Source organism: Lutjanus erythropterus, chromosome 5, assembly GCF_056507025.1.
Source record: "Lutjanus erythropterus isolate fLutEry1 chromosome 5, fLutEry1.hap2, whole genome shotgun sequence".
Lineage (NCBI taxonomy): Eukaryota > Metazoa > Chordata > Actinopteri > Lutjaniformes > Lutjanidae > Lutjanus > Lutjanus erythropterus.
The window spans coordinates 11,557,645-11,584,726 of NC_139321.1; the positions used below are offsets into that span (position 1 = coordinate 11,557,645).

At 39.0% G+C, this 27,082-nt stretch overlaps 1 protein-coding gene across 2 annotated transcripts in view; it reads right to left on the bottom strand.

Moving 5' to 3' along the window:
- The window catches only part of aff2 (AF4/FMR2 family, member 2), a 199,190-nt gene that overhangs the window by 74,704 nt on the left and 97,404 nt on the right, over positions 1 to 27,082 (bottom strand). For both annotated transcript variants that reach the window (XM_084718806.1, XM_084718804.1), the window contains exons 5-8: positions 19,432 to 19,476; positions 13,207 to 13,293; positions 8,769 to 8,805; positions 6,929 to 6,989 (exon numbers count right to left, since the gene is read on the bottom strand). In XM_084718806.1, the coding sequence (XP_084574932.1) occupies positions 6,929 to 6,989; positions 8,769 to 8,805; positions 13,207 to 13,293; positions 19,432 to 19,476 (230 nt within the window). The remainder of the gene's footprint in view (positions 1 to 6,928; positions 6,990 to 8,768; positions 8,806 to 13,206; positions 13,294 to 19,431; positions 19,477 to 27,082) is intronic.

Sequence of the window (27,082 nt, forward strand, 5' to 3'; positions counted from 1 at the left end):
TATATATTGTAGCAGAATGTACATATTTTTACGTCCTTCAATTTCTGTGCAATAAAGATCAATAAAGTATTTCTGATTCTGATCAAATCTTTCATCTTTGCTCACTACATTTTAACCTTTCTTGCTCTCAGTTGAGCATAAACTACATGTTATATGAACTTCTTTTAAAATGCAATTGTTTGAAATGATTAGTTATCAGTTTTCTGATCAGTATCAGCCATGAAAAGCAGATAATTATCAGTATTGGCTGAAAAGATATATTTCCAAGCTGCCTCCTTTTTATGGTGGCCATCGCTGTTCGTCTTGTATGTAAGAGCTGTGCCAAAAATGTGAAACAGATACTGTAACTCACTGTGTGTCAGTGATTCCCAACCTGGGGGTCAAAATATGATGAAAAAAACAGTTTGCTGCTGCATTAAATTAGGTTAACTTAAGCAGACTTTGTTCTAATCTTTGCTCTTTTCCTTCTGAACTACTGGATCAGTTTACCTCTAAAAATGATTTTAATTCAAACTCAAGGGTGAAAAAAAATCACTGTCTGATTGAAGTGGTCGTGGGCGGAAGACATACGCAATGATGAAGGGTCGAGAGGAGACACTGTTTTGTTTTAGGAGGTCACAAGCCAAAAAAGGTTTGGAACAACTTGACTAGTGCACGAAACACACATGCAAAAACTCAATGGAGGTTGAATATCACTATAGTGGTTCATTATTCAAACAGCACAGACATTTCAACACAGACTGTAGTTAAACAAGCTTTTGAGTTCTGTCATTTTCTATTTATTGCTGCACACTGTGTTTCTATGAAGCACAAACGCATGTGTGAAATCTTGCTGTGCTGGACGGTTCTTCAGATATTGATCACAGCAGTTATGAGACGCACTGTAATATTTTTTTATTTTGCCAAACTCACAAAACATTGGATTGTTTGACGCTATGTGTTAATATCAGATTTTTGCTTTCAGTATGAGCTTTTGGCCGAGGCCTCATTGGCTGAGAACGGGGCCCCGATGTGTGGAGGGCCCTCGAAAAGCCTGGAACGAAAAGTTTGTTTTTGTTTGCAATTTTTTATTTCAAAGTAATTAGAGTCATAACAAAATTAAAACTGGCGGAATAAATCAGTTTAGAGACTGAGCTGTGTATTAAAAAAACAAACGAGTCTGAGGCCCTGCTAACCTCTAAGAAACGGTACAAAATGGTTTAATTTCGTTACACTGGGATTTGTTTTTAAATATAACTGATCGAGCTGAGTGACTGTGCACTATGAGTCATGACTTTCCCCAAGAAAGGGAAATAAGGATATCAAAAGATAAAAGAAGGAAAGAGAAAACAGCTTTTGACTGATTCCATTTGAATAAAAGTGAGCACAACAAACAAAAATATCAGCAGCTGTTTTGTTTAGATTGAAAACAGGATCTAGCTTGGAGCATATTTGCATTCTATAACATAAATTAATCAGTATCATAAATTAATCAGCGTCATAGATCTCTGTGTCATACGACATTATATCTGTTAACATTACCTGAAACAAACAGCCCTCAGTTTTAGAAACACCTGGATGCATTAGAGGAGACTCGCCTTAGAAATGATTTATTAATGTCTTATAATTAGGTTGTAAACGCTTTACAGATCATTAATAGCTATTATAAACAAGTTATAACAGCTTTCATGCATGGATCCTGATTAATCTCACTAATGATTTAATACCACTAAAAAGGACCTTTATTGTAAAGTGTAGAACAGGAAAAGGTAAACAATGTTGAAAAAGCATTGATGTATGACTCCAGTAATTTGATATGTTAATTTATTTTATCATTACCACATGAAAATTTTTGACTATTGAGATGCTGAAAGGTATAAATCCTTATTTAGGATTTATGAAGTGTTTCCAACCTTATAGCAAGCAAATAAACAAAACTGTACAGAGCCAGAGCAGCCACTAAGACTATGAGAACAGTATAAGGATAAATAAGTAAACACAATTAAAACAACAATAACGTAATTAAGAGCTGGAACAGATGAGTAAAAGATAGTAAAACATAAGAATTAAACATTAAAAGTTAAGAATGAAACACAATAATAATTAAAACCAATAAAAAAAAATAATAAAACGTGACTTGTGTGGTGTGTAAAATAAATGTAATAAATAAATGAAAGGCGCAGCCAAAAAGATTTAGTTTTTAAAGACAACAGTGTTAGGACATATTGAACATGATCAGGTAGGATGTTCCAGCAGCTAGAAGCATGAAAGCTAACGGTAGAATCAACAGTTTTTGTGGAAACCCAGGAAATACACAGACGTTCTGTTCCAAATGACCTGAGGGGTCTAGCCTGTTGATAACTCACAAGCATTTCAAAGAGATGTCGGGGCGCCAGACCATGTAGGGCCTTAAAAACAGGCGATAAAATTTAAATTTTTTTAAGGATGGTCCTATTGTAGAGCAGTACTGAAAAGGAACATGCGCCTGCACACACTAAATTTCATTTAAATTTTACATGAAATTCAATTGGCAGACACTTTTGTCCAAAGCGACTTAGAATAAGTGCATTCACACTCCAGCTTGTATTATATTATTTAAGAATAATGCCATCACAATGACACTTTGGCTGCTTATTGTCCCTTTGTCCTCCAGTGGCTGCTCACCTGTTAGCTGACGCTGACAAAGCAACATGTTTTCACTGTATTCTTTACACACCGAGCACAACAGAGGACTGAATTCATAACCCTGAACTCATAACCCTGACAGTGTTGCTCTGTATTTAAGATGCTACACTCTACAAGGGACCGTGTGTGATTCAGCACATCGTGACAAGTTCAGCTCTACTGTTAAGACACCATGAAGAAGAACCATAAAAATAACAATGTGACCGTTAGAGCTGCAACAGTTTATGGATTAGTCGAATAGTTGTCAACTATTATAATAATTGTTTAATCAGTATCAGTCATTTCTTCATAAAAAATGTTCTGATTTCAGCTTCTTAAATGTGATATTGTCTGGTTTCTTTCCTCCTCTATGATTTTAAACTGAATGTCTTTGGGTTGAGTGCAAAACGAGACATCTGTGAATGTCATCTTAGGCTTTGGGAAACACTGATCGACAATATTCCCCATTTCCTGACATTTCATAGGCCAAAGAACTAATCAATTAATTGAAAAAATAATCAAAAGATTAATCAACGACGAAAATAATCATTAGCTGCAGCTCTAGTGAGCACTCGCACTGATGATCGATAACTGCACTTCAGCGTGACGCTGAGATGGATTATAATGATCTGTTACTGATGTTTGTCACACAGAGAAACAAACAAAGAGTTTAAGATTCATGAAATTCTACAAAGACAAGAATAATTAGGAAAGTCAAATTTTATTCATGCTTTTGTACGAGTCACCATCAATTCAGTGGCATCAGAACATTTAGCAGAATGTCTCAGGTAAAATTATGTGTTTATATGTGTCATTTGTAGTCTAATATGTTATTGAAGAGATATAGGCTATACCCTGAATATTTGGATGGATTTTAATTGGCTGTCAGTGTTTATATAATTCATCAAATCGCTCTGCAAGCGAACTCAGCACCATCATTCCCCACTGTTGCTGAATGTCTGCTAAGATTCTCAGTCATCCAGGTCACGGCATTTTGTATTGAGTCAGAGGTGACCCTAATGATCCACATGATGGCTGGGTGGGTCGACGACTCACACGATTCTCAAGGTGATGATACTCAGCAAGAGGTTAAACGCCTCTAAGCCCCCATTAGTCAGTTAGAACTGAAGAAGCCTCTTGGAGGAGACGTGAAACGTACTCAAGAACCTCCGGCCAATTTTCAGTTTCCTACGACGGCTCCTAGCAAACGGTGTTGTTGTAGTTGTGGCCATCCGCTTCAGTTAGAACTATTTTCAAAACAGCATATTTATAGCTGTTGTTATAGTTATTGTTCTTGGCGCTTTAGAGAGTGAGATAATACGAGTTGTCTGGGCTTCTGTTGCTGCCAGCAGGTTAGACAACCACTGCTGACTGAGCAAACACAAAATCTGGTTCCACTTGAGTCTTCTCCACTTCTTCTGCTCTGTTACATACAGCACATGCAGATATCTCAGCATCATGTGATTGGATCAGAGCTAATAAAGCTCCGGCAGCAGGAGGCTACAGTCTGCTCTCTACTCTCTGCTCTAATGAAAAAAAACAAATTAAACACCACAAATTCTCTTGCTTTTGTTCCTAATGTACCATTACGGTACTGAGCCTATCTGAGAGGGATTACTGCCGGATGACTTTTCTGTAATGGTCGAACATAGTAAACATTCGGCAAAGAATATAGCAATTAGCCTCAACGGCACAATTACTCTTGAATAAGACGAGCTATAGGCCTATTCATTATCCTGAACATTTTACGCTGTTGAGCATCACAGTAAAAGCAAAGAATAGCCTAATGGCTGCAGTAAACTAGGCATTGTTTTTAACCAATAACAATTATTTCACCCTAATAAACAAAGCAGCATTTATGCTTGAATACAAGATGGGAAAAAATTACACCTCCGGGCAAACAATAGTAATCAAAAGGCTTATCGGCTTTGGAAGCAAAATGGTGTAATAAGCCACAAAAAGCTCTACAGCTCCAGCAGACATCATCCTAATGGAGATATAATTAACTATTTAACTACACATCTAAAGAGCAGGAAATGAGAGTTTACATGCTGACCTGGAACTTTAATCAAACCAGCTGAATTACTGCCAGCCGCACACACACACACACACACGTCTCCACGTCTTCTTAACTTGCAGGATTTTTGCATCATCTTCTGGCCATCAAGTCTTTTTTCTCTTTCAAAAGCTCCTTTCTGGCACCACACTCGCCACATTTTCTCTGCTTTTTTTTTTTTTAAATTAGCTTTCATCAAATGTATAAATAATTCATGGCACTTAGCAGTTGAAAACTCTCATTAGAGGTAGTAACACGGGAGATGTCATATTGAACTAATGTTTAAGAGATAATATGACAGTGGATGGAGCAAAAATCCTCTTCCCCAGATGAAGAAAGAAATTTAAGAGCAAAAACACTTGGGTGAAATCAAAAAATAAAATTTTTTGGATTTATTTAGTAGATTTATTTAATATTTTGACACTGTAAACAAATCAGTACTCTCTGGTTTGGTGATCACCCGTGACATCTGTTTAAAATGCCGAAATCCAAAATGGATAACTGACTGTTTGTTAAGGTCAACCTTAGGCCACATCAACACAAACACTTTATCGTTTTGCTGTTTACGCCTAGCGTCCACACTACTCCGGCGTTTTCGGACCCCTACAGCAGAGACTTTTTGAAAATGCAGATGACCTTATTTTAGTTTAAAACTCAGAGGTTGCTTGGTTGCCTGGACTTTTGAACACGATTATGGGGACACCCATGTTCGCTTCCAGTTTTTAAATCGACATGTATTACTAATTACAGGCGTTGCTGACCTTGCTATATATGCTAGCAAATGCTGTAACTGCCTACAGGCATGGGAGGCAGGTTGTTATTCGAGTGACTGCTGTTCCTCCTTCATGGTGGTTTCTGCAACTTTGCAACAAACCACAAAGTAGACAATCTGCCTCCTGTTCACAGGTTCAAATGCATGCCCAGTCTACACTTGTCAAACTTTCCATTCCTCCGTGGTACAAATACTTTCCTTGATAGCAGATAGATATAAACAAAAGCATTCAAGCATCTTTTTTTCTTATTTTGCTAGCTGAAATGACAACTGCCGCTAGCAGATTTGATCAGCCGTAGCTGGCTAATAAAGCTAACGTTGGCTAAACACTGGCTCTGGCTTGACTTTTTAATGTTTCTGACTGGTTGTAAAACCAGAAGGTGCATTTGGTGGCTACATATGGTGCTAAAAGAATGAGGCTGAAGCTACATGTCCCAGAAAAAAAACAGTCATCATCCTCATGGTACATTTGCTGACATTGAAATAATAGAGCAGCATTGTTCTTGTACTGCAGAATTGAGCTTTATGTACAATGAGGAAAAAATTGTCTTACATACATTTACCTATTCTTTTAACAATTTCACTTTTAATGCTGCAGAGACAAAAGGCTTTTAGAGTGAGAAGTAACCAGTGTTTGGCTAACCAAAGCAGGGGTTTGCTGGAGTGCAAACTTCTCCAAATCCAAGAAAAATTAAGACAGAGCTGCTAATGTTACACTCTGATAGAGCATCAGGGAGCAGCTGTGGGAGAATAATACACAGCGGATGTAGCCTGCCATTATGAATACGGCTTTTCTTTGGTGTAACCTATAATCACAAAAAATGTTGTAAGCCAACAGCACTTGTTGGTCTTGGAAGTGACACTCGGTCTGGTTAGGTCTGTCAGTAGTAAGCTGGTTAGCTCGACATGCTAAAGTTTGCAGCTTACGTTTGAACAAATAAACACAGTTTAATCCATTTCTTTTCCACTTCTGTTTTTGATTTTGGAAAGGAAAAAAGGTTGCGCCTGCACACAGTTACTCAGCTCCGATAGGACAATTACTGTCCAGGGGGAGGCGTTTGGTGAGCCGTCAGTTTCTAAATCAAAATCATTAAGCTCGTTGAGGTCAAGCACAGGATAAAATGGGGTTGTGAGGCGGATTTACAAGCCAAGATTTCTGCCTTTCTGATCTCCCCCTGCCATGAATCCTGCTGTACGGCTCTGCTGTGAGTGAAGTGGAGTGGGCTGCAGCCAGAGATGTTGCAATATGCTCCTGGCTCACGTTAAATTAATGTAGCTGCACTTTCCCGCTCTGATCCACACAATCTTTTTTTTCCTCCTACCAGCAGTGAATTTCATCCAAGAGTCAAGCTTAATTTTACCTTGAGGCAAAATCAGCAGCAGCGGGTCAGAAATTCTCCGTTTATGTGTGTGTGAGTGTGTATGTGTGTGTGTGTCAGAGGGAGAGAGATACTCACGACTTCTGTGGTGCAGTCGGTGGTTTAGCAGCAGGCTTGTTAGCTGATACAGTACATCGCTCTGCAACACAACAGAGGACAGTCAAGTATCAGTGTTTTGCATGTGTCTTGGGCTGATACTGATTACTGTTTGACATGCAGCCAGTCTCAAATCACTGTAGATGTGTGTTACTATTGCCACACTGGAAAACATGACACTCTGCTCCACTGTTATTTCATTAGTGTGTGTGTGTGCTTTTGCTTTGCTTTGGTAACAGGAGTTTGGGTAAAAACACAAGACAAATATGATAAAATACGATAAAATTCACACTGAAACGTTCTGGCCAGTAACAACTCGGGGTGGTGATTTGTTTTCCAATATGGATACACAGACTTTTAGAAGAGAACCTGTTCACTGCATTTTATATTCCAGTCAGCTGTATTTCTTCAGAGAGAAAAACCTGCCAGTGGGGAAATATTTCAGCTTTATGTACATCACAAACATCTCAAAACACTACAAGATGAGGTTAACAGAGGAGCACCAGTTCAGAGGAGCTTTTGATGATCTGATGTGAGCCAGAACTACTGTAATCCAGAATTGGGCAACGCTGTGCTTTATATCATGAAACAAACAAGATCCTATCGACTGGTCTGGATTGTGCTGCACATATATATTAAATGCATGTTTAGGCAGCGGTCCTTTCAACATGTCTCGTCGTTTTAGACACGGACAATGTTGTAAATCAGTGACTAATATTGCATTTTTGCATCAATATCATGAATTATCGATTCATGTGTCAGTTAGTAAACTGTAACTAAATATATCAAATCTGGGAAAAAGTTGTACAGTTGTTTCACAGGAAAAAAGTCTTAGGGCAACAGTAAGAAAAGAAAAAGGAGGAATAAAAATGTTGAGAATGAAGTAGAACTTTCAGTATTAATGCCAGGCATGAGAGAAAATAAAGAGTTTCTTTTTTAAAAATTTGAATCATGCCAATGAAGTTGAAAGGTTGTTGAGAAAAAAGTCTGAATGTCAAGAATAGTGTCAAAATGTTGAGACCAATGTTTAAATATTAAGAATAAAACTGACATCTTGAGAATTAAGTCGTTGCAATGTCAAGAATAAAATCAGAATATCACGAATAGTTTTCTATTACTTAATTATTAGTTTTCTTATTTTCCTCGTGTCGCTTTGCTCAAGAATAAAAAAAAACATTCATGCACGAGGCCAAATCTGTCCTTACTGTATTTACACCATGCATTTATTGTTATCTAATTTAATGAAATTTTGCCCTTCAGCTCATAAATAAAACAATCCACTGTACAGTAATGTATCAATATTGCAGTGTAATATTACATATAATGTGACAGAACATTTAATCCACGTTGCTCTCTTCTAACTGGTTGTTATGAGTTCAAACACACCTGATAAACCGTCTGTGCTCCACTCACCACTTGAGTGTGAGCTTTGTACTAAATGACCCAAATGTGTAATTGTCCATGAAAAGCAGCAAATCACAGTTTGGTGTGTTTCAGTTCCCAAATCTAAATGCTGAGTGACAAAGTCTGTGCTTCTACGTGCGAGTATCCTCGCTGCTATAAATAAGAAAAAACATGGACTCCACAATCAATCAAACCAATTGAGCCGCTTGTGTACAATCATGTTTGTCTGATTACTTGTTTATATGAACACAGAAAGATAAAAGCAGAGGTTTTCAGACTATTGTGCTCCCGTGGCGATGAATTCATTTGAACATCAGCTGCTTTTCTCACATTTCTTCTGGGTGGTATTGCCTTTATGGCCTCAGCAGCGTTAATTATCACAGAGCGAGTAGGTGAGGGTGGATGCTGGGAAACTTACTCTGGTTGCCGTAGCCCGAGGTCACATGCTGCGACTCCTGGAGAGGCGGAGAGAGGGAGAGAGGAAGCCAGAGGGCGATGAGTTGAATGAATAAACCAACAGATGTCATTATTGATTTCACAGCAGCACAACGATGCCATTACACAGGATTCAGATCCTCTCATCTCCCCGCGCCGACGCTCCACCTCATTCTTAAAAACTCTCTGGCAGGATTAGTGTGACGCTGGGGGCTGAAAGCGCCACAACAGTCTTTCCTAATTCATTAACCACCGGGTCAGATCCACTGCCTCTGTGTTTACACCGCTGCTTCTTTTGACATTACCAATGTGATGTTTTGCATATTAAAAGTGATTCATAAAAGCACCCTGCAGTGGAAAAAATACCTACCTGCTGTTTCAGTCTGAACATTGCTGCTATTTCTGAGATAAATGTTGAATATAACATTTATGTTGCTTTTAATGTGACGAATATTCCCGCTATTTACATTACAAGGTGTCATAAAGCATTTTTGTAGGAGCAGGAGAGATTTTTTCCAACATCCATCTTCAGAAGTGGCAATTCTTTAGTCCCTGCTTTTATTGTGCCTCAGTCTTTGTTGATTACTGTTGTCATGTTTCTGCTCTTCACTCCTCAAACATCACCTGTCAAACAAACAGTGTGGGTGGTGCTACAGTGTCATTTCCTTGAAATTTCTGTCGAAGTTTGGCTTTCTGTAAGCGACGTCTTTGAGGATTCAGGCAGAGTTGTTATCAGTGTTCATGTTAAGAACCCACTTCTATTTTGGTTTTCTAAGAACAGGAAAGTTTTCTCTTGTTTTATACTAGAAAACATAACTAAGTAAAACTTTAATGTCTCATACTGATTTACACTGCTCTGGCAAAAAGAGGATCTGAGATTTGACTTAAAAAGATCATTTGGATTATTTGATGCACAGTTGTAAAGGTTAACCTAAAAAAACAAATCAGCATCAGTTTAAGTGTGCGCTGTATTTACAACATTTTCACTGCTTTGGCTTACTGTCAGACAGCCTTTTCTGAGGGGAAACTGCCACTATAGAAGCTTTTTAAACCAACCAAACTCCATAGGCAAAATCAGTCATTTTACCTCATGGAGCACAGGAGTTAGTGCCCAACCCGTGACTGGTTCTATTAGTTTGTTTGCATTATTGTGTGACTTCTGGAAATCCAAATTATGCTTTTAAAACACAGAAGTCATAGGTTGATTGACGTCTGCACCACGGTTCTGATCCGTTCTCTAACCCTTCTCCTAAGTGGCTAAAATATATTTTTTTGCTGATCCTGTCCACAGCAGCACATTGCTTTGCTTCTGTGCTGGTGTTCTTCTCTACTTCTCAAAACTATCAATCCACTTCTACTGTAGGTATAACAGTGAATATGAATAAGCACAAGTGCTTCATACAACCCTGCTTCAAAAAACCCAAACTATCCCTTTAAGAATATGCCACTAAAACACTGCACCGGTGAATTTTAACAATCATGCATTTTGTTGTTGTGTTTCTTTTTTCCATCTTGACATTTAGCTCCTGTTCTCCAGTCAAGTATGTGGTTGTCACTGTTATGTTTATTCTTCTCTTGAAATGCTTTTACATGTCTGCTTGGATTCCTCAGATCTTATGCACATTTATAACTCTCTTTCTTTCTGTATTTTTTAGTTGAATTGTTTATACAATATATGCAAACACATACACTAGTCATGAGTCTGAATCAAAACTGTTGCTTAATGTGATCCATGAGTGGTTGATTGAAACAGTTACCACACTGTTTTCAGGAAACAGCGACAAAATACCAAGTTTTTAGAAGAGAAGATGAAAAAAGTTTTTAACCTGAAGTGGGTTTGACTAACTAGGTGTTAGCATGTTTCCAGTGGGTAAACTGTTAGCATTCAGCTAGTCTCACATAGCTAGATCCACATTTTGTTTTAGCACTGTGCCAGCGCTGGATGGCTAAATCCATTATAAATTCCAGAATAGAGGAAAAAACACCCTACCTTGTTTGTATTACTTTAAACCAATCATAATCGTCCTGAGTGGTGCTAAGTCCTGCATGCAGCGATGGTACCTTTGCAAAATAGTGTTGCTAGTTTTGGCGGAACATTTGTCCGTGGGGAGATGAGCCCTGGCCTGCTGTGTAGGTTGCGGACTCAGAGGCTGACTGTTACTCCCTGTGTGTCAGACTAGTGGTTAGCTTGCTAGCTAGATCACTTATAAGCTTCCAGAACCAAATATTGTGCAAAGAGGATGAATTTCTGAAACTGTGCCAGTTTCTGGTGTGACCATGTTTGATGATGGGTTTTTAAGTTGCAACTAATGCTTTATAGATGGTTAAAAAATCATTTTATTAATGCTTTATAAATCACCAGGTTGTGGAAAATCTCTTTGACTGGTGAGATTGTAATAATCCATCAGGATAGCTGTTATAAATGCATATAAGTCATTAATAATAAAGGACACAGGTTTCTTACATATGTCTTAGTAATCTTAAAGCAAAAGTCAGTACATCATCTATAACTGTAATAAGTTAATAATGCAATTGTGCATGTTGACGTTAATAATTTAGGCCTTATTATTAAATTGACTTTCAGTTTTACCCGATGAACTAAAAAGACGAATCAAATGTCCTACTGGGGAAGGCAACTAGCCAGAGAAAAATTTCTCAACCAGGCAACCCAAAATGTGTTTTTATTAATGCTTCTCAACTGTAAAGCGTTAGATTTATTGACAATTAAAAAAGTAATTACTCACAACTTTTAAAAGACATTTATAAAGGGTGCCTTAGTTGAAAGTGGTACTCAACCATTTAATATAGAAAATATGAACAGCGACAGTTCAGACTTCTGCAGAGAAGAAGTGTCTCTCTCCATGTCCACTTCCTCGCAGGAAGTGAATTAAACATGCGATACTTAATTAACATTTTAATTTCATTGGCTGTCACTTGTGCCACTGCGCAGGATGAGGCAACAGTAATCTGATTCAATCACAGCAATCACTGCCGCAGTGAATTTATGAATCAGATCTAATTAGCAGACTGAAGATTCTCAGTGACAGACTGCAGTTAGTTTTATGATGAGACACCAGTAAGTGAAGTGTAGGAGTTTACAGTAAGTGAAGCTTTTTCAACTGTCTCATCTTTTCACACCACTCACTGACTCATGCGCACATAAAGGAGAAGGAGTAGAGAACATAACAACACTTAAGGAAGCATACATTACCAGAGTTATGATCCAAAATTAATTTGGACTTTTAAACCTTAAAGGGATAGTTTGGAGTTTTTAAAATGGGGTTGCATCCATAGTCGGGGTATTAGCTACAGTACAGTACAGTTTGGAGAAGCAGCACGGGTGCCAGGGCAGGAAGCTAAGAAATTTCCTGCTATGGACAGGGTCAGCAGCAAAATGTTTTTTAACCACTTAAAAAAAAGTTCACACTATATTTAGCATAGTTTCCCCACTTTACCTGGCCATTAGACATCCTTTTCCGATGGGAAACCAATGTTATAAGAGCCTAACATCACAGAACATGTGAGCTGCCGGACCAAAGTCACGCAATAACACCAACTCGCTAACAGATCAAGGCAGCGGTAGATCAGAAACTCCCATCCTCTGTAAGCTAAAATCATTGTTTTTACTTAAGGAGACTGGTTAAGTGAGAGAAACCAATGTTTGTCTCATATATAGTGGGACTATAGTGGCCAGTGCTCCATTAACAGAGTCTGGACGTCCCTCCAAGAGTCCTAAATAATAATAATAAAAGTCACTTTCTTGCAATGATAGTGCTGACACCATATTACTGAAACAAATACCAATTGTGGTAAATTATAGAGCTGCAACAATTAATTGATTATTAACCAGTTACCAGATTAATCACTATTCAGATGATGTGTTAATAAGTTTGAGAAAAGAAAAGTAAAAATTCTCTGATTCCAGCTTCTTAAAAGTGATTATTTTCTTGTTTCTTTACTCTTTATGACATTAAACTGATTATTTTGGGGTTGCTGACAAAATCATCTTTTATTTTAGGAAATACTTACCAACATATTAACTATTTTTTGATATTTTATAAACTAAACAACTAATCAATTAATAGAGAAACTAATCAGCAGATTAATCACTAGTGAAAATAATACTTGCAGCCCTAAATAATTATTAATTTAGATTGTTTGTTTTTTTTGTGCTATTAATTTCCGTACTAGTACTACCCAGTTTGAATGTGCCCCTCTTGTACACTTAAAGTGATATTGATTTTTTTTAGGTGGCTAAGAGATCCATGCTGGTACTCCACTGTCTCTCCAAATGGAAGACACGTCGACCGCCTTCTGCTGTAGCTAATACACTGACTGTAAATAAGCACCTCATACAACCCCACTTCAAAATGATCTAACCCATCCCTTTAATGGTGGACAGACTGAGAACTCACACTAACCTTGTTAGGGATGGGGAACTTGGTCTGATCAGCCTTCCCAGGAGTGTGTATGGCTGTGAGAGGAGGCGGCCAGGAATGCGTCATCTCCTAAATACACAAACACACACATTTGTATAACATGAATACGAATAATTTGATACGTTAACATCTCTGGCACCAGTCCAAACTACATACAGCACAAGCCTCACGCTAAATGTAACTCTGCCCTCATGTGGAAAGTACCTACTGAATAACAATGAGGACTAGAGTTGAGCAAATTTGAGCAAAGGGACTGCTTATGCAACATCTTTGATGCAGAGGAGTGGAGTCAGCATTCAATCAAGGTTGCGCTGAAGCGTCCCCCATCAGAGAGGACTTTAATATAACTTAGAGTATAAACTGAGAGGAGCGTGGGGAGTTGGTGGCACACCAGGGATCAGTGTGCTGAGAGTGAACTAAGTGCAGAGTCGTTGAATTACCAAAATAAAAGCTGACTCCAGTTGGCCGTGTTACAGCTAAGCACCACAGCAGCAGCGGCTTCCCCTTTCAATTATTCTAATCATACAGTCTTCTCTGTCGAATTCCAGTCTTAATATGTGGAAGCTTCAATTAGTTAACAAGATAAGGGCGTGTGTATGTGTGTGTAACACAGCTATAATCTGTTAGGTACTGAGTGTTTCTCTTTCTCACGGACTGTGGAAAGGTATTGCATGTATTGGGAAATCTGCTCACAAAACAAAGTGAAGCCACCAGCTAATTTTTCATGTAAGCACACACTCTTTCATTCACTCTTTGTCACACACATACAAAAAAAAAAACAAAAACACACTCTCACAGACTCACTCCAAAGTTTCTTTGTAAATGATCTGCAACAAAAATCCCGACAAACATCAGTTAGCACACACACACACACACACACACACACACACACACACACACACACACACACACACACACACACACACACACACACACACACACACACAGTACATTCACAGTCACACAGTTGCACGCTTGGAAATAACAGTGTCAAACACAACAACATAGAGTTCTTCGGTTTGTCCCCTTAGGAGAACCCATTTTTGGTTCCTGTCAGGCCTTGTCCACCAACATGGGACTGGCAGAGTTCTGGTACCTAACTTTGGACTGTTCTGAACATGGTTCCGCTCAAAACTGGTCAAAATGAGGGCTGGTTCAATAGACAGCACCAAGATACCAACGATCTTGAACAGAACCCATGTAACAAGCAGAGCTTATTTGGAAAAAAAGGGCTGGTAGCTCTGTCTGTAAGTTCCTCCAGGAATCCTTTCATAGGCTTTTTCCACCAACATGGAACTGATCCTGTTCCATGTTCCCGCATCTCTCTTTCCACCAAAAATAAATTGGTTCAGTACCTAAAAGATAACAGGTTATCCACAGGGACCAAAGTGAGTGTCATATTCTACAGGTTGTTGTTGATTCTTCAACACCCTCTGCTGATGACATCCTTGATTACTATGGTTCCACTCAAAAATGGTGGAACAGCAGGCTAGTTCACTACTCTAAGAAAAATAATGGTTTGTTTAAATGGTTGTTCGAAGAAACAACCAATTGACAAAAGGTTCTTTCTGGAGCTAAAAATGGTTGAAGAACTATTTTTGTTCAAGTTAGAATATTTAGTTTTCTGTGTGTATTGCACCAAAGTTCCAATAATCTTAAATGGAACTGGTTCAAGAACCAGAACTCGTTTGGTGGTGAGAATCCAGCATAATACCTTGAACCCTTTGTGAAAAGTTCCACCCAGAACCCTCTCTGGGGGATCTTTCCAAGGGTTTCACCTAGAGCCCATCCAGGGCTAGAGCCCCAGGTCTAGAACCTCAACGTCCTTCAAAAAAAGGGTTCTTCAGAAGCAAATGTTTCTGGGTAGAGCCTCAGCCTTAAAGAAAAGCCCTCCTGGAGCCCTTACTTCTCAGAGCGTGCCACACAGCTGCAGGTCACTAGGTCAGGGGGCTTGAAAGGTCACCGACATCACAATTTCCCATCATGCGTCTCTTCACCCCCTCTGGAGCAGATGACTCACATTCATCAGATGACTCATCTTTCCGTGTGTGCGTGGGTAAGAGAGCGTGCACATGTGAGCCGAGCAGCTCGACATTATTGAAGACTCCTCAGTTTGAGTCTATGTGCATGTGTGTATCTTCCCTCCCTGCAATCGTAACACACTTGGCCTGACGACATACGGTGCGTTGCTAGGCAACTCTTCTCTGACATCATCATGTCCCTCCTCGAAGAGTTCCAGTGTTTTGACAGACGGCGCTCCTGATGGTGTGTGTGCATGTGTGTGTATCTGTGCTTCCATCTGAATGTGTGTGTGTGTGTGTGTGTGTGTGTGTGTGTGTGTGTCTATAAATGTGTTGCTACTGCCATTGTATGCAATTAACTCAGTCTGTCACTCCATCACGTGTACACACATTAACACAGAGCCACATGTCACTGTGGTTTTATTCTGTTATCTACTAGCTGTATTATCCATATTTACATCTGAACACAAACACATAAAATGTACTTTAACTCCCAGTGTCCACTGGGTGCACGAGCGGATCGTCTCTCTCGCATCTTATCTCCACCAGGCATCATGCCACCAGTTGTGTGTGTGTGCTTGTGTGTGTGAGAGTGAGTGATCAGCAGGGCAGCTAATCTCGTGCACTACTGCACCCAGATTTTTTGTGCACATTTATGACTGTATGCTCAATGATCTCTCACGGTTGTGGTGATTTTTGAATTTGTGAAAAAAAACTAAATAGAACCTCTTGAAAACCTTAACCGACTGCTGATTCCTCACTCCTCTTAACCGGCCGGTAGGGCCCACAAGTGATCAACAACTGATGGGCTAAAACATGCAAGGTCAACAGGCATCAAAATTTACTTATAAAGTTAAAGTTTGTTAGACTTCTATGGACAAGACATTCATCAGTTTTTCACCACACGAGGGGGGAAAGTGCTGTCGTTATTTTGAGTTTGTTCGGCTCCTCGAGAGAGAATCTGTGGGAATGGAATCTATTTTGAAGACCACACTCAGACAGGTAGCTTTTGTTTCCACCACGGTCAACATCTGGACGGCTTAAGAGAGAAAAAAAAAAAAGCTTTCTTTGTGTGACAGTTCATGGGATCAGCAGTTCAACTCTGGAGCATAACAAGGTACAAAAGTAGTATGGTTGTATAACTAGTGATGTTGTAGTAATGCTCAGCCTACAATATTTTGTGCACATTCATGACTATATGCTGAAGGACCTATGTGATTCAGAATTTTGGAAAAACCTTGAAAAAACCTTCTTTTTTTTTTTTTAAATGGCTCCATGCTAGCGACAGCTGTAGCCACAGGGGTTGCGTTTTCAGGTTATCTCATTCCTGTGAGCGCCGTATCTCAAGAACGCCTCGAGGGAATTTCTTCAAAACTTGGTGCAAATGACCACCTGGATTCAAGGATGAACTAATTAGATTTTGGTGGTAAAAGGTCAAAGGTCAAGGTTACTGTTATGTCACTAAACAGTAATTATGACAGAATGACGCACAAATATCTAATAGGATAAAATGAAAAACTCCTTCAAAGTTACAGGTCAGTATAAAAGCTCCATATTAAATTCCTTCAAAGGTTTCACTAAACACATATGAGTCTGGACAGACATGGATGTAAACTGCAACTTGACTGGTTGGCTGAGACAAGCAACTATGAGTCAGTACTTCTATCTCTGACTTCTCGTTCTTCTTAATCGGCCACTTGGGGCTGCAAGTGATCAACAACTGATCGTGTTTCAGCTCGGGACAACGCGTGTAGAGGTCATGTTAATGTGGGTGGAACTTTGCAAATCTCTGCTGGTTGCATCTGGCAGTTGCGGTGACATTGCAGCATATGTTGCCTGGTGGAGATCTGTCCTCTACTGAGTGCACGCCTCTGTATTTATCTGTTCACTTGGTAGCAGGAGTTGTGCCATGCCTTGCGTTCTGTTGACTCTTGCTGGATTTTACATGGTTGTAAAGAACTTTGAATCCAGTTTAGAAATGGGCTGTATTAATAGAAAACAAATCCCCAACAAGAATAGCTCAACACGTTCATATAAAAGAAATGCTGGTAAGCATTCGTGTGGTAATCTTATAATCTGAAAGTTTGTCAGACTTGTAGATTACTGTTTCAATAACATTCCAATGACATCACATTCATCACATTTTTCACCACACGAGGGGTGAAAGTGTTGTCATTATTTTGAGCTTGTTCAGCTCCTCGAGAGAGAGAATCTGTGGGAATGGAATCTATTTTGCAGACCACACTCAGGTGGCTTTTGTTTCCACCACAGTCAACATCTGGACAGCTTAAGACAAAAAGAGCTTTCTTTGTGTAACAGTTCACAGGGTCAGCATTTCAACTTTGGAGCACAACAAGGTACAAAAGTAACATAGTAATATAACTAGTAATGTGACAAATTACAGTACTTTTGATACCAAGTAATAAGTAAAGCATTATTACTTTTTAAAGGAGTAACAGGTAAAAAGTAACTTATTACACTTCCTAAGTAACATGACCAGTGGACAGAGAGTAACACTCTATGATGTGCCACCACAGTAATGGCAGTGCTGATAGAGCGCCAGAGAGAGCCAGGTAAAGTTCTCAATCTACTGGTCAGTCTTTGTTCCTATTCTCACCAATGACCACGAAGGCTGGGTCATGACCGAAAGAACGAGATCGCGGATACAAATGTGTTTTCTCGGGAAGGTGGCCGGCATCTTCCTGAGGGACGGGGTGAGAAGCTCAGTCGTTCGCGAGAGACTCGGAGTAGAGCCGCTGCTTCTTTGCGTAGAAAGGAGCCAGCTGAGGTGGTTCAGGCATCTCGTAAGGACTGACGCCTCCCTAGAGAGGTGTTCCAGGCACATCCAGCCTAGGAGGAGGCCACGGGGCAGACGGAGAACTAGGTGGAAGGACTGTATCTCCGCCCTGGCCTGGGAACGCCTCAGGATCCCCCAGTCAGAGCTGGTTAACGTGGCTGAGGAAAGTGAGGTCTGCTGGAACTGCTACCTCCGCGACCCGACTTCAGATAAGCGATTGAAGATGAGTGGATTATGGAGGCAGGAACGCACAAAGTGGTGGACAGATTTGTCTATAGGTTCTCAGTGCTCTGCCCTGCACTGGTTTTGGTATTATCTATAAGAGACTGTGGTTTCTTATGTCATGAGTTGGTCCAAATTCTTGACAAGTAAAGTCTTTTAAAGGTTTGAAGGATGACAGTTTGAAGTCAGTTTCATGCAGCTTTACTTCTGTACACAATATCTCTGATACACACTGTTACCTTGAATTGTGAAAACATCCAAAACAACAATGTCTCTTGTAGCTGTGCCGTCACAGAAAGGGGGAAAATGAACCACGGGCCTCCGCTCCGATTCACCTCACCTCACATTCTGAACTCCCTGATCTTTCCACTTGACACGGCTAAAAACCACAGACTGGATTCAATACTGCACCGATATTATTGACAAAGGCTTTTCATGCAGCTCACAGCACACTATCTGTCACACAGCCTGTTGGCCAGCATATTGATTTGTGAAAGGGAGAAAGAGGTGAGTGACAGAGGGCAGGGAGGAATGAAGAGACGGAGACAGACAGACAGAGAGGGCTGAGCGCAGTGAGCGACTTGACAAAGGAGGGAGAAGAGATATAGACAAATAGAGAGGAAGACAGAGTGAGGAAAGAAAGAGATAACTGGACATAAAGCAGTCAGAGAAGGTCCTTGTCTCCGCAGCTGCAAATCTTCTGACTAGCCAGAAGATTTGTGGGAAAACATTTCTGTTTTGACATTGCTCTGAAGGAACACAGCAACAAAACAAAAAGACAGGACACGACAGGACAGAAAAGAGGGGGAATGGTGGAAAAAACGTGTTGCCTGATGTAATTTCAATGACATGCAGATAGGAAAAGAGGAGGATGGAGAGAAAGAGAGATGAAAGGAGGGGAGAAAATTGTGGAAAAGATTTCTGCATGAAGTCATCCGTCAAAAACAAAAACTTGTATAATCATTGACCTGAGCCAACAGATCTCCTTCTTTTCTCTCCCTCTGCCTTCCTCTCACTCCCCCCTCCTCCTCCTCCTCCCGTCCTTTTTTCCTCAAAACCAGACTCTCGGGAGAGAGGTGAAGGTCTTTGTGAGCAAACAGAAAACAGCTGATAATCAGTGCCATTATTCTGTGTACGTGAGTGTGTGCGTGTGTGTGTGTAACATACCCGCAAAATCTCTTCAACACAGCTGGAGTCATTTGGTAGGCTGACCTGGAGTAAACAAAGAAGAGAGACAGAGAGACTTTAACACTATTCATAGCGCCATAACATTACAAGTGAAACAGCAAAAACAGAGTTATAAGCAGTGAAAAAGTAAAGCAGACTCATCTTCACCAGCCATAATTGACAATTTGCTCCACCCCACTACCCACCCGTCAGATTTAACACTCTCACACTTCACATATTCAGTTTACCAGAGCTGCGTATTGGCAAGAATCTGGCGATACATATCATGATACAGGGGTTACAATTACATTGCGTTAAGGTAAGCAACATACTGCTGCTTTTTAATCTAATTTTAGGAAACCTAGAGGCTTATGTGTACATATTTAAAAACAGTACAATGACACAAATTTGACAACAATATACCAGACAAATGTGTAAGGGATAATGTGCAGTGAGCAGGTCATTTTTGTGAACTAAAAACTGATGGAGTAATACAGGAGGAGGACATTATCCTGCTTATTACATGGTGACTTACCAAAATAAATTAAAAAAATTGACAGAAAATATTGATTTTAAAAAGGACTTTGTTGATTTAAAAATGATTTTGTAGCTCCTCCAGAGTCTATGACTAGAACTGTGTCCATAGCAACAGCCTGTTATGCATAGCAACAGTCAGTTATACATGGCAACGGTCTGCTATAAAGAAATAACAGACATTAGAATGCTGTAATTGACCAATCAGAATCAAGTACTTAACAAAGCCACATAATAATTTGAAATAAATCCAACAGGTTGATGCAGGGTCTTGAATCATCCTAAAGGGGTTTATTTCACAGTAATGACCGGCTGTACATTATCCCACTTATTACATGGTGACCAAAAAATAAATAAATGAATGAATGTTTGGCACACATTTATGTGACACAAAATATTAATTATGGATCAAATCTGAGTGACAATTTTTTTTTAATGCAATCAGAACAGTGAAGATTGATAACAACACTGTTATTAAACACAAAATGAACCACTGCCACTAATATTTGCATGTATCACAATATCATGATTGAGTTTTTTTAGAGTAAATGCAGCAACACAAAACATGATATCGCAATACTTTAGTGTATCAATAGTTTCTTACACCCATAAAGTTTACAGTGATATCTAAGTCAAAATTCTTAATTATTTTTTTATTTTTTTTTAAACAAACAACAGGTCTTTGAGACAGAAGCAGATGGCTACCTTTGATTCTGCTAGCTGGAGAGTTTAGTGCTATTTATCATCTAGATTGTGCCACCAGCACCACCACCCTGCAGGAGGAAGTGTGCATCTACTCATGGATGAGCGACTCAAACTGTATGTCCTGTTTTTTGCAGTAAATAAAATATTGTAGCTGCAGTGTAGAGATATAATCCCAGTATTATGAGTATGATGGAGAAAAATGTAACTTCCAAATGTGGTGAACATAATGTAATATTGCTGGGGTTGTTGGATGGTAAAACGCAGGGTGTGGCCGCTAATGTTAGCCTAAACGTAACCACACAGTTCATGTGCTATTGTGAAAGTGACTTTATTTTAATATAACCTGTAACCATACAAACTAATGTAACCTACTTATTTAATAATGTTTTCTTTGGCCTTGCAAATAACATTCAGCTACTAATTTAAGCTATGTACTAGCTTCTTAGCCAGGCATTCTAACAACTGCATCTCATGTTAGAGTGGATAAACACACCGTTTAAAACATTCCTTAAATTTTTTTGCTTGCATTTTGGTTTTGAAAAAGTTAAGAAAATCTTCTTCCAAACTCTTTAAATTCCCAAAATTACTTTTACTACAGTTCCTAGTTATGGTTGTTAAGCTATTATGTATGGTGGAGGGGTTGATTCAATAGTGAAACATTAATTTAAATTAATCTAATTACTGCTGATGCTATATTAAGATATTGAAAGTCAAAACATTTTGAGGATGCAACAATATAGTGAGGATTATATTTACCCTTTGTATGATTTATAAATACTGACTTGGCAGAGAAAAGTCATGAAGGGACATTCAGAAAGCTGACATGTTTCAGTTTTCAAATTCAAAAAGGCCATAAAATGCCTGTGGTTTGGCCGTAGTGGTGTTAACCACTGGGCCATTTCAGCTCCACAGTTCATGGGACTGACTGGAGTTTAATTTAAGGAGAAAGAAACAGGCTGTTTGAGCTTTAACATATGCTACTACTCTCATTGAATTTACCAGATCAGTGGCTGCATGCTGCTAATCTGTGTTAACATGTGCCCTTGTCAATAAAGTCTTTGCTATTGAAAAGGATCTGGACTGAAGACTACAGTGACATTACAACAGATGACTGGACTGACATTTCAGAGAAGTGTGTGACTCTAAAAACACAGTTTAATAGTGATGAAAGCAGGGGTGTTTCTAGACTTTTTTGACTCGGGGGGCCGAAGTGGGGCACTGACTGCTCACATTGATGTACCATTTTTCATATCCACATTACAGTATCTTACAGTTTTTTACAATCATGTGTTTAAAATTTGGATTTAAAAGATAAATTAGAAGACAACAGAGTGGCATCTTAAAAATAAAATGTAAAGCTTTTAAGCTTCAGGAGAAATCCTCTAATGTTCCTCTTTCCTCAGGCTCTGAGACTCCACACTCCATCATGAAAAATACTTTTATTTTTATTTTTGATTTTAGTAAAATAACCTTGCAAAACCTTAAAATTTGCCTACATACTAAAGCAGACGATGCACATTTAAAATACTCCTCAAACAGTTGTTTCAAACTAAGGTCCCGCCTCTCAATGGCCCTCCCTCGTCCAGAAACGTTCCTGCATGAAAGGTGAAACCAAACTAAAATATCAGTGTCAAACAATGAAAACTGGACCGTCAAATAACAAACACGGGTCAAAAACCGGAGCCTCTGTAGCTGGGACTCTTTGCTTTGTCGGTTCAGCCAAAGTGCATGTTTGCTGCTAATGCAAACTACAGAGTTGTTCTTCTGTTTATTCCAAACAAACCATTTTTGCCTCTGCCGGAAACGTATGATTTGTTAGCTTAAACCTACAAGACACACGAATAAACGTCCATTGCCAAATTATCGCTTCCAAAAAGGTAACTGAAAACAAAATAAGATCCTGGCTCAGATTAATCCAACAAACAGGCCCGTTAAAAGAAGGAGGAAGAGGCTGAGGAACAGCTGGAAGAAGACCGAGAGAGTTCACTGCAGAGCTCGTGTCTAACATATTACAGCACCATAACCTCTGTCACACACCATTATAACTAATAGCACAAACATGACCAGAGGAACAATTTAGTAACCATGATGAGGAGATGACTTCATCTTCAGCCTGAAATCACTGACTGTTAAAACAACAAAACAATAAAAGGGAATCTGGCTGGGTCATTTGTGTGTGTGTGTGGTACGGAGTCAAACCTGCTTGAGCTCAACAACAAAACATCCATCTGAATGTTTTCTAGACATGAGCACATGAGCTCATTAGTCTACATCAACATTATATTCATTAGACTGTGAGTCAACAGGAAACCATAGTGGGAGGATCAAGGGATGTGCTTTCCAACCAAAGATTTGTGGATATTTCTAACCAAAATGTAAAAATTTTACACAGCATGACAGAATGAAAACAGATGTGTGCCATTAATAATGTGTAAAAATAAACCAACTACCTGGGTGTCTGGTTAATGAAACAATATATTTTTATACTGGACAAAAAAACCCCACTAACATCTGGCTTTTGTCTTCAATGGGGAACGGCATTAATCAGCATAAAAGCCCACATCAAAAGGTTCTGCAGTATACAGGGACTATAGTCGCAGTAATTTATTGGCTCCGGCTCCGATTCGCAGTGATGTAAACATGACTTGCAGTGGACATGCTAATTTTCACCCCTTTTCAGCAGGGGCAATAAAAGTTTGTCGCCTTTATCTGTGACTCTTTTGCTCCTTTTCTACACACAGGTGCAGTTTGGCTTGAATCAGTCTGACTCGATGCTTCAGCCCAGCACAGCGGAGTTTGCACCCACTTGAAGATGCATATCTACTGACTCGTCTTTAGTTGAGTGCCTGGAAAATCGTGGAGAAACGAATTCTTCACAATTAAAGTTCCCTGTTGTTGTTATCTAAAAGTTTTTATTATGATGCAGCAAAATCAGGAAATGTTTGGTTTTCATCAGCAATAAGTTAACACAACTCACAATGAGAGCAAAACTAAAGTTCAAACCACAGAGATTCAGTTACAGACTACAAAATATTAAGAGCTGAACACAGAGAGAATTAAAAAAAAAAATCCTTTCCCTCTGCTCTCCTTCACAGACATCAAAGTCTTGGGTTTCCAGTGCATATCAGAAAAAACAAAACAAAAAGGCAGACGCATCTTTTGGCAATGGGAAAAGGGCATATTTAAAAAAAAAAACAACAACTCACATACGACATTAGCAACACAAAAACACAATCTCACAGCAGTCTGTGAAATAGTTATGAAGTTTAATCTATTAATATATTAGATTTGTGCACATGGACACGAATTGTCCATCTTTTTTTTATGACGTGTGGCAAAACTTTAGCACTGAATGTACAGAATGAACCAGGACACTAAAACTGTGGGCCACAAACACACCTTCCACATAACTGTCTTTTTTTCCATTGTTGATGCAAAAATACAGTTTAGTATATTTTTTCTTCCATTGTGACATTTCAATATGCAAAAAATAGTATACTGATGTCACAATAATACCATGTACTCATAGTTTTAGTTGCTATTAATAATTATTGATAATTTTTCTTGGTCTATTTCTATCAAAAACCAAGAAAAATGGGTTTTAACCACTTTATTTTGAATTCAACCACCTTACTTTGAATTTTACCACTGCATTTACGCATGTCGTTTGAAGCTCCATTATCAAGCATTTAATGCATTTAAGTGAAGCGATTGAACATTATATTGAATAATTTTCTTATTGCTATTGATGAGATGTCTATTGCCGATATCACCATTGTTTAATCGCCCATGCAGGCCAAACTCGTAGCACGATTTGGATTTAACAAGACATATATAACAAAAGGAACAACACAAAACAGGAGGTTGGCAGTGTTTCCAGTTAAACGAGAACAAAAGCTTTAATAATTCCTCATAATAGTAGAGTAGGTGTAGGTGTAGGAAAGAGACAGAAGAAAAAATAAATGTGACATGAATTCTCTTTAGGAAAACTAGACCACATTCTTACTTTACTGTTCATTAGTGCAGGACTTGCTCTGATAGCACCTGAATTATATGTGAATGCCTTTACTTTGTTATAAACATTTGCTTTTTGCCTTAATTATATATGAAAACTTATATATTTTAAATTGAAATGATGTGACATTATTTAGGTTACATTACGCCCAAGTGTTTCACATTAATTTGATGCTGATATGTTAATTTAGCAATATACTTCAATTTGATGCTAACGGCGAGAAATGTGACACTTTCCGTGTCATTTTCCTAATGGCTTCACACTATAGGGGGCTGTATTTGATGGACGCAAACAAGAACATTTAGATGTGATTTCCCACTTCGGTGTGAAACACAGCTGACAGACAAAAATGGAAACACTCATATGATTTCAGGCTCGCTGAGTCTGTCTATTTCTGTCTCTATCCATCCGTCTATACATCTGTCTCCCCCTGCCTCACTTTAACCGTCCCTGTCCATCACGCTTGTGTTTAGTTCAGTGGAGCATCACGCTGACACTTCCAGGGTTTGCTTCCTGTTTGCAGTACGGACCCTCTAAAGCAGATGGCACAATAAACATCACATCATTCAGTCATTTCAGACATAGAAGCTCAGTGAATAGAAACTGCCTTTAATGGATTTTAATAGACATGACTCTTACATGTACTAAGTATGTGTGTGCGAGGGAGAGTATGTGTGTGTCTCCCTAATTGATCTTCCTGTGAGATCACGGTTAATGTCAAGGACTAAGAGATGGAGGGAATATAAAAGAGAAATGAACGATGAGTGAGAGCCGGAGAGGAAGTCTGCAGGAGGAGAGAGGACAGAATTCAGAGAGAAAATAGATACCAAAGAAAAATGAGAGACAGAGAGAGACGGAGGGGGGAGAGAGGGAAAGAGAGGTTCAGGGGGAAAATATAGCCGAGGCAATTACTGAGGCAGAAATCCTTTCTCTCTGAAATAGCTGCTCAGATAGATAGACGTCTACACACACCAACGCACCGACTCTCCCTCGCACACACACACACCAACCTAAAGGCAGATACACTCAGTCACAGACAGGTACATGTGGGTACACAGGGACACACAAAAGCCCATCTCACGCACACAGTCACACACAGTGTTCAAACTAACCTACCTCCATTGATTATTGATTGATATGCTGGTAATTTTCACATGAGAAAACAAACATAACTTGAGCTCTACACACATACACAACATAATGATAACCATGCATGGTTGCAAAGCTGTCTTTTACAACTGTGTCATGCATAAGTGCCGAGTCTACACGGACCTACAGAACGCCAAAGATACGGCTGCAGCGAACACAACTTCTTACATTTAGGATTATACTGCAAAGAAAGAACTTCCGCAAATGTCCCACGTTTTTAAGTTTATCATCCAACGAGAGTGACTCATCAGAAATTATGGATATTTAAATAAAAAAAATGTTGCTCTTAAATCATCATTAATTAGAAATAAAACAGGAAAGGTCACTTTCACACCTGCAGTTTAGAGCTCGGGGGAAGAAAATATATTTTGTTGCCTTTTACATTTCAGAGATGGAAGTGACTAATTACACTGCAATATTTTACTCATACTTGAGTATGCATTACAACATTTTCAGTACTCTTTCCACCACAGTTACATTTTAAATCAAACTAAAGAGCTGTAATCATGGAGCGACAGGTCACTCATTCACTGGACAGTTGACCACTGATTGTCATCCTGTGTTGTCAGCACAACGTGATGAAATCAGATGTCAGTGACCGACAGAAAGTCATGCAGCACTTCACTGAAAACTAGGTGTATATTTATGCTCTCTGCTGTTTTGTTGCCTGATATTTTTATGAGAAACTGACAAAATACATGAAGTACTTGCTTTACGTTTTCTCTCTTTTTCACTTTGTGATGCATTAAGGAAAATCCCAACACTTCTTGGTGATGCAAATATGTCTTACCATGGTTACCAAATATTCTTGCATTAAATGCTGCCATCTGTATTTATCACTCGTAAGAAAGTATCTCTATTTTTACTCAAAGACCCCTGATGAGATAGAAAATGTTTTGTTTTTTTTACACGTCTTCTCAGCTATGTGAAACTGTGAAAGAATTACACAGGAGAAATGCGGAGAGAGCTGGTTTCCACCATCACTGGTTGACATGTAAATAAAGAAATTTAAATACTTAACTTAATCTTTGGTTTAAAATGATCATGAACTTAAAGTGAAGAACAGCTGATTTGATCATTTGCATTGTAATCATTGTTGAGATCATCACTGGTGCACACAGGGGTTGAACAGTAACATGCCCCACATATAACATGAATTATTGCCTGACACTGCATCCTGATTGGCTGGATGAGCGCTCATTACATTAATTTGTCTTATTAGCGAGGAGTCAGTTTACACTCCACACG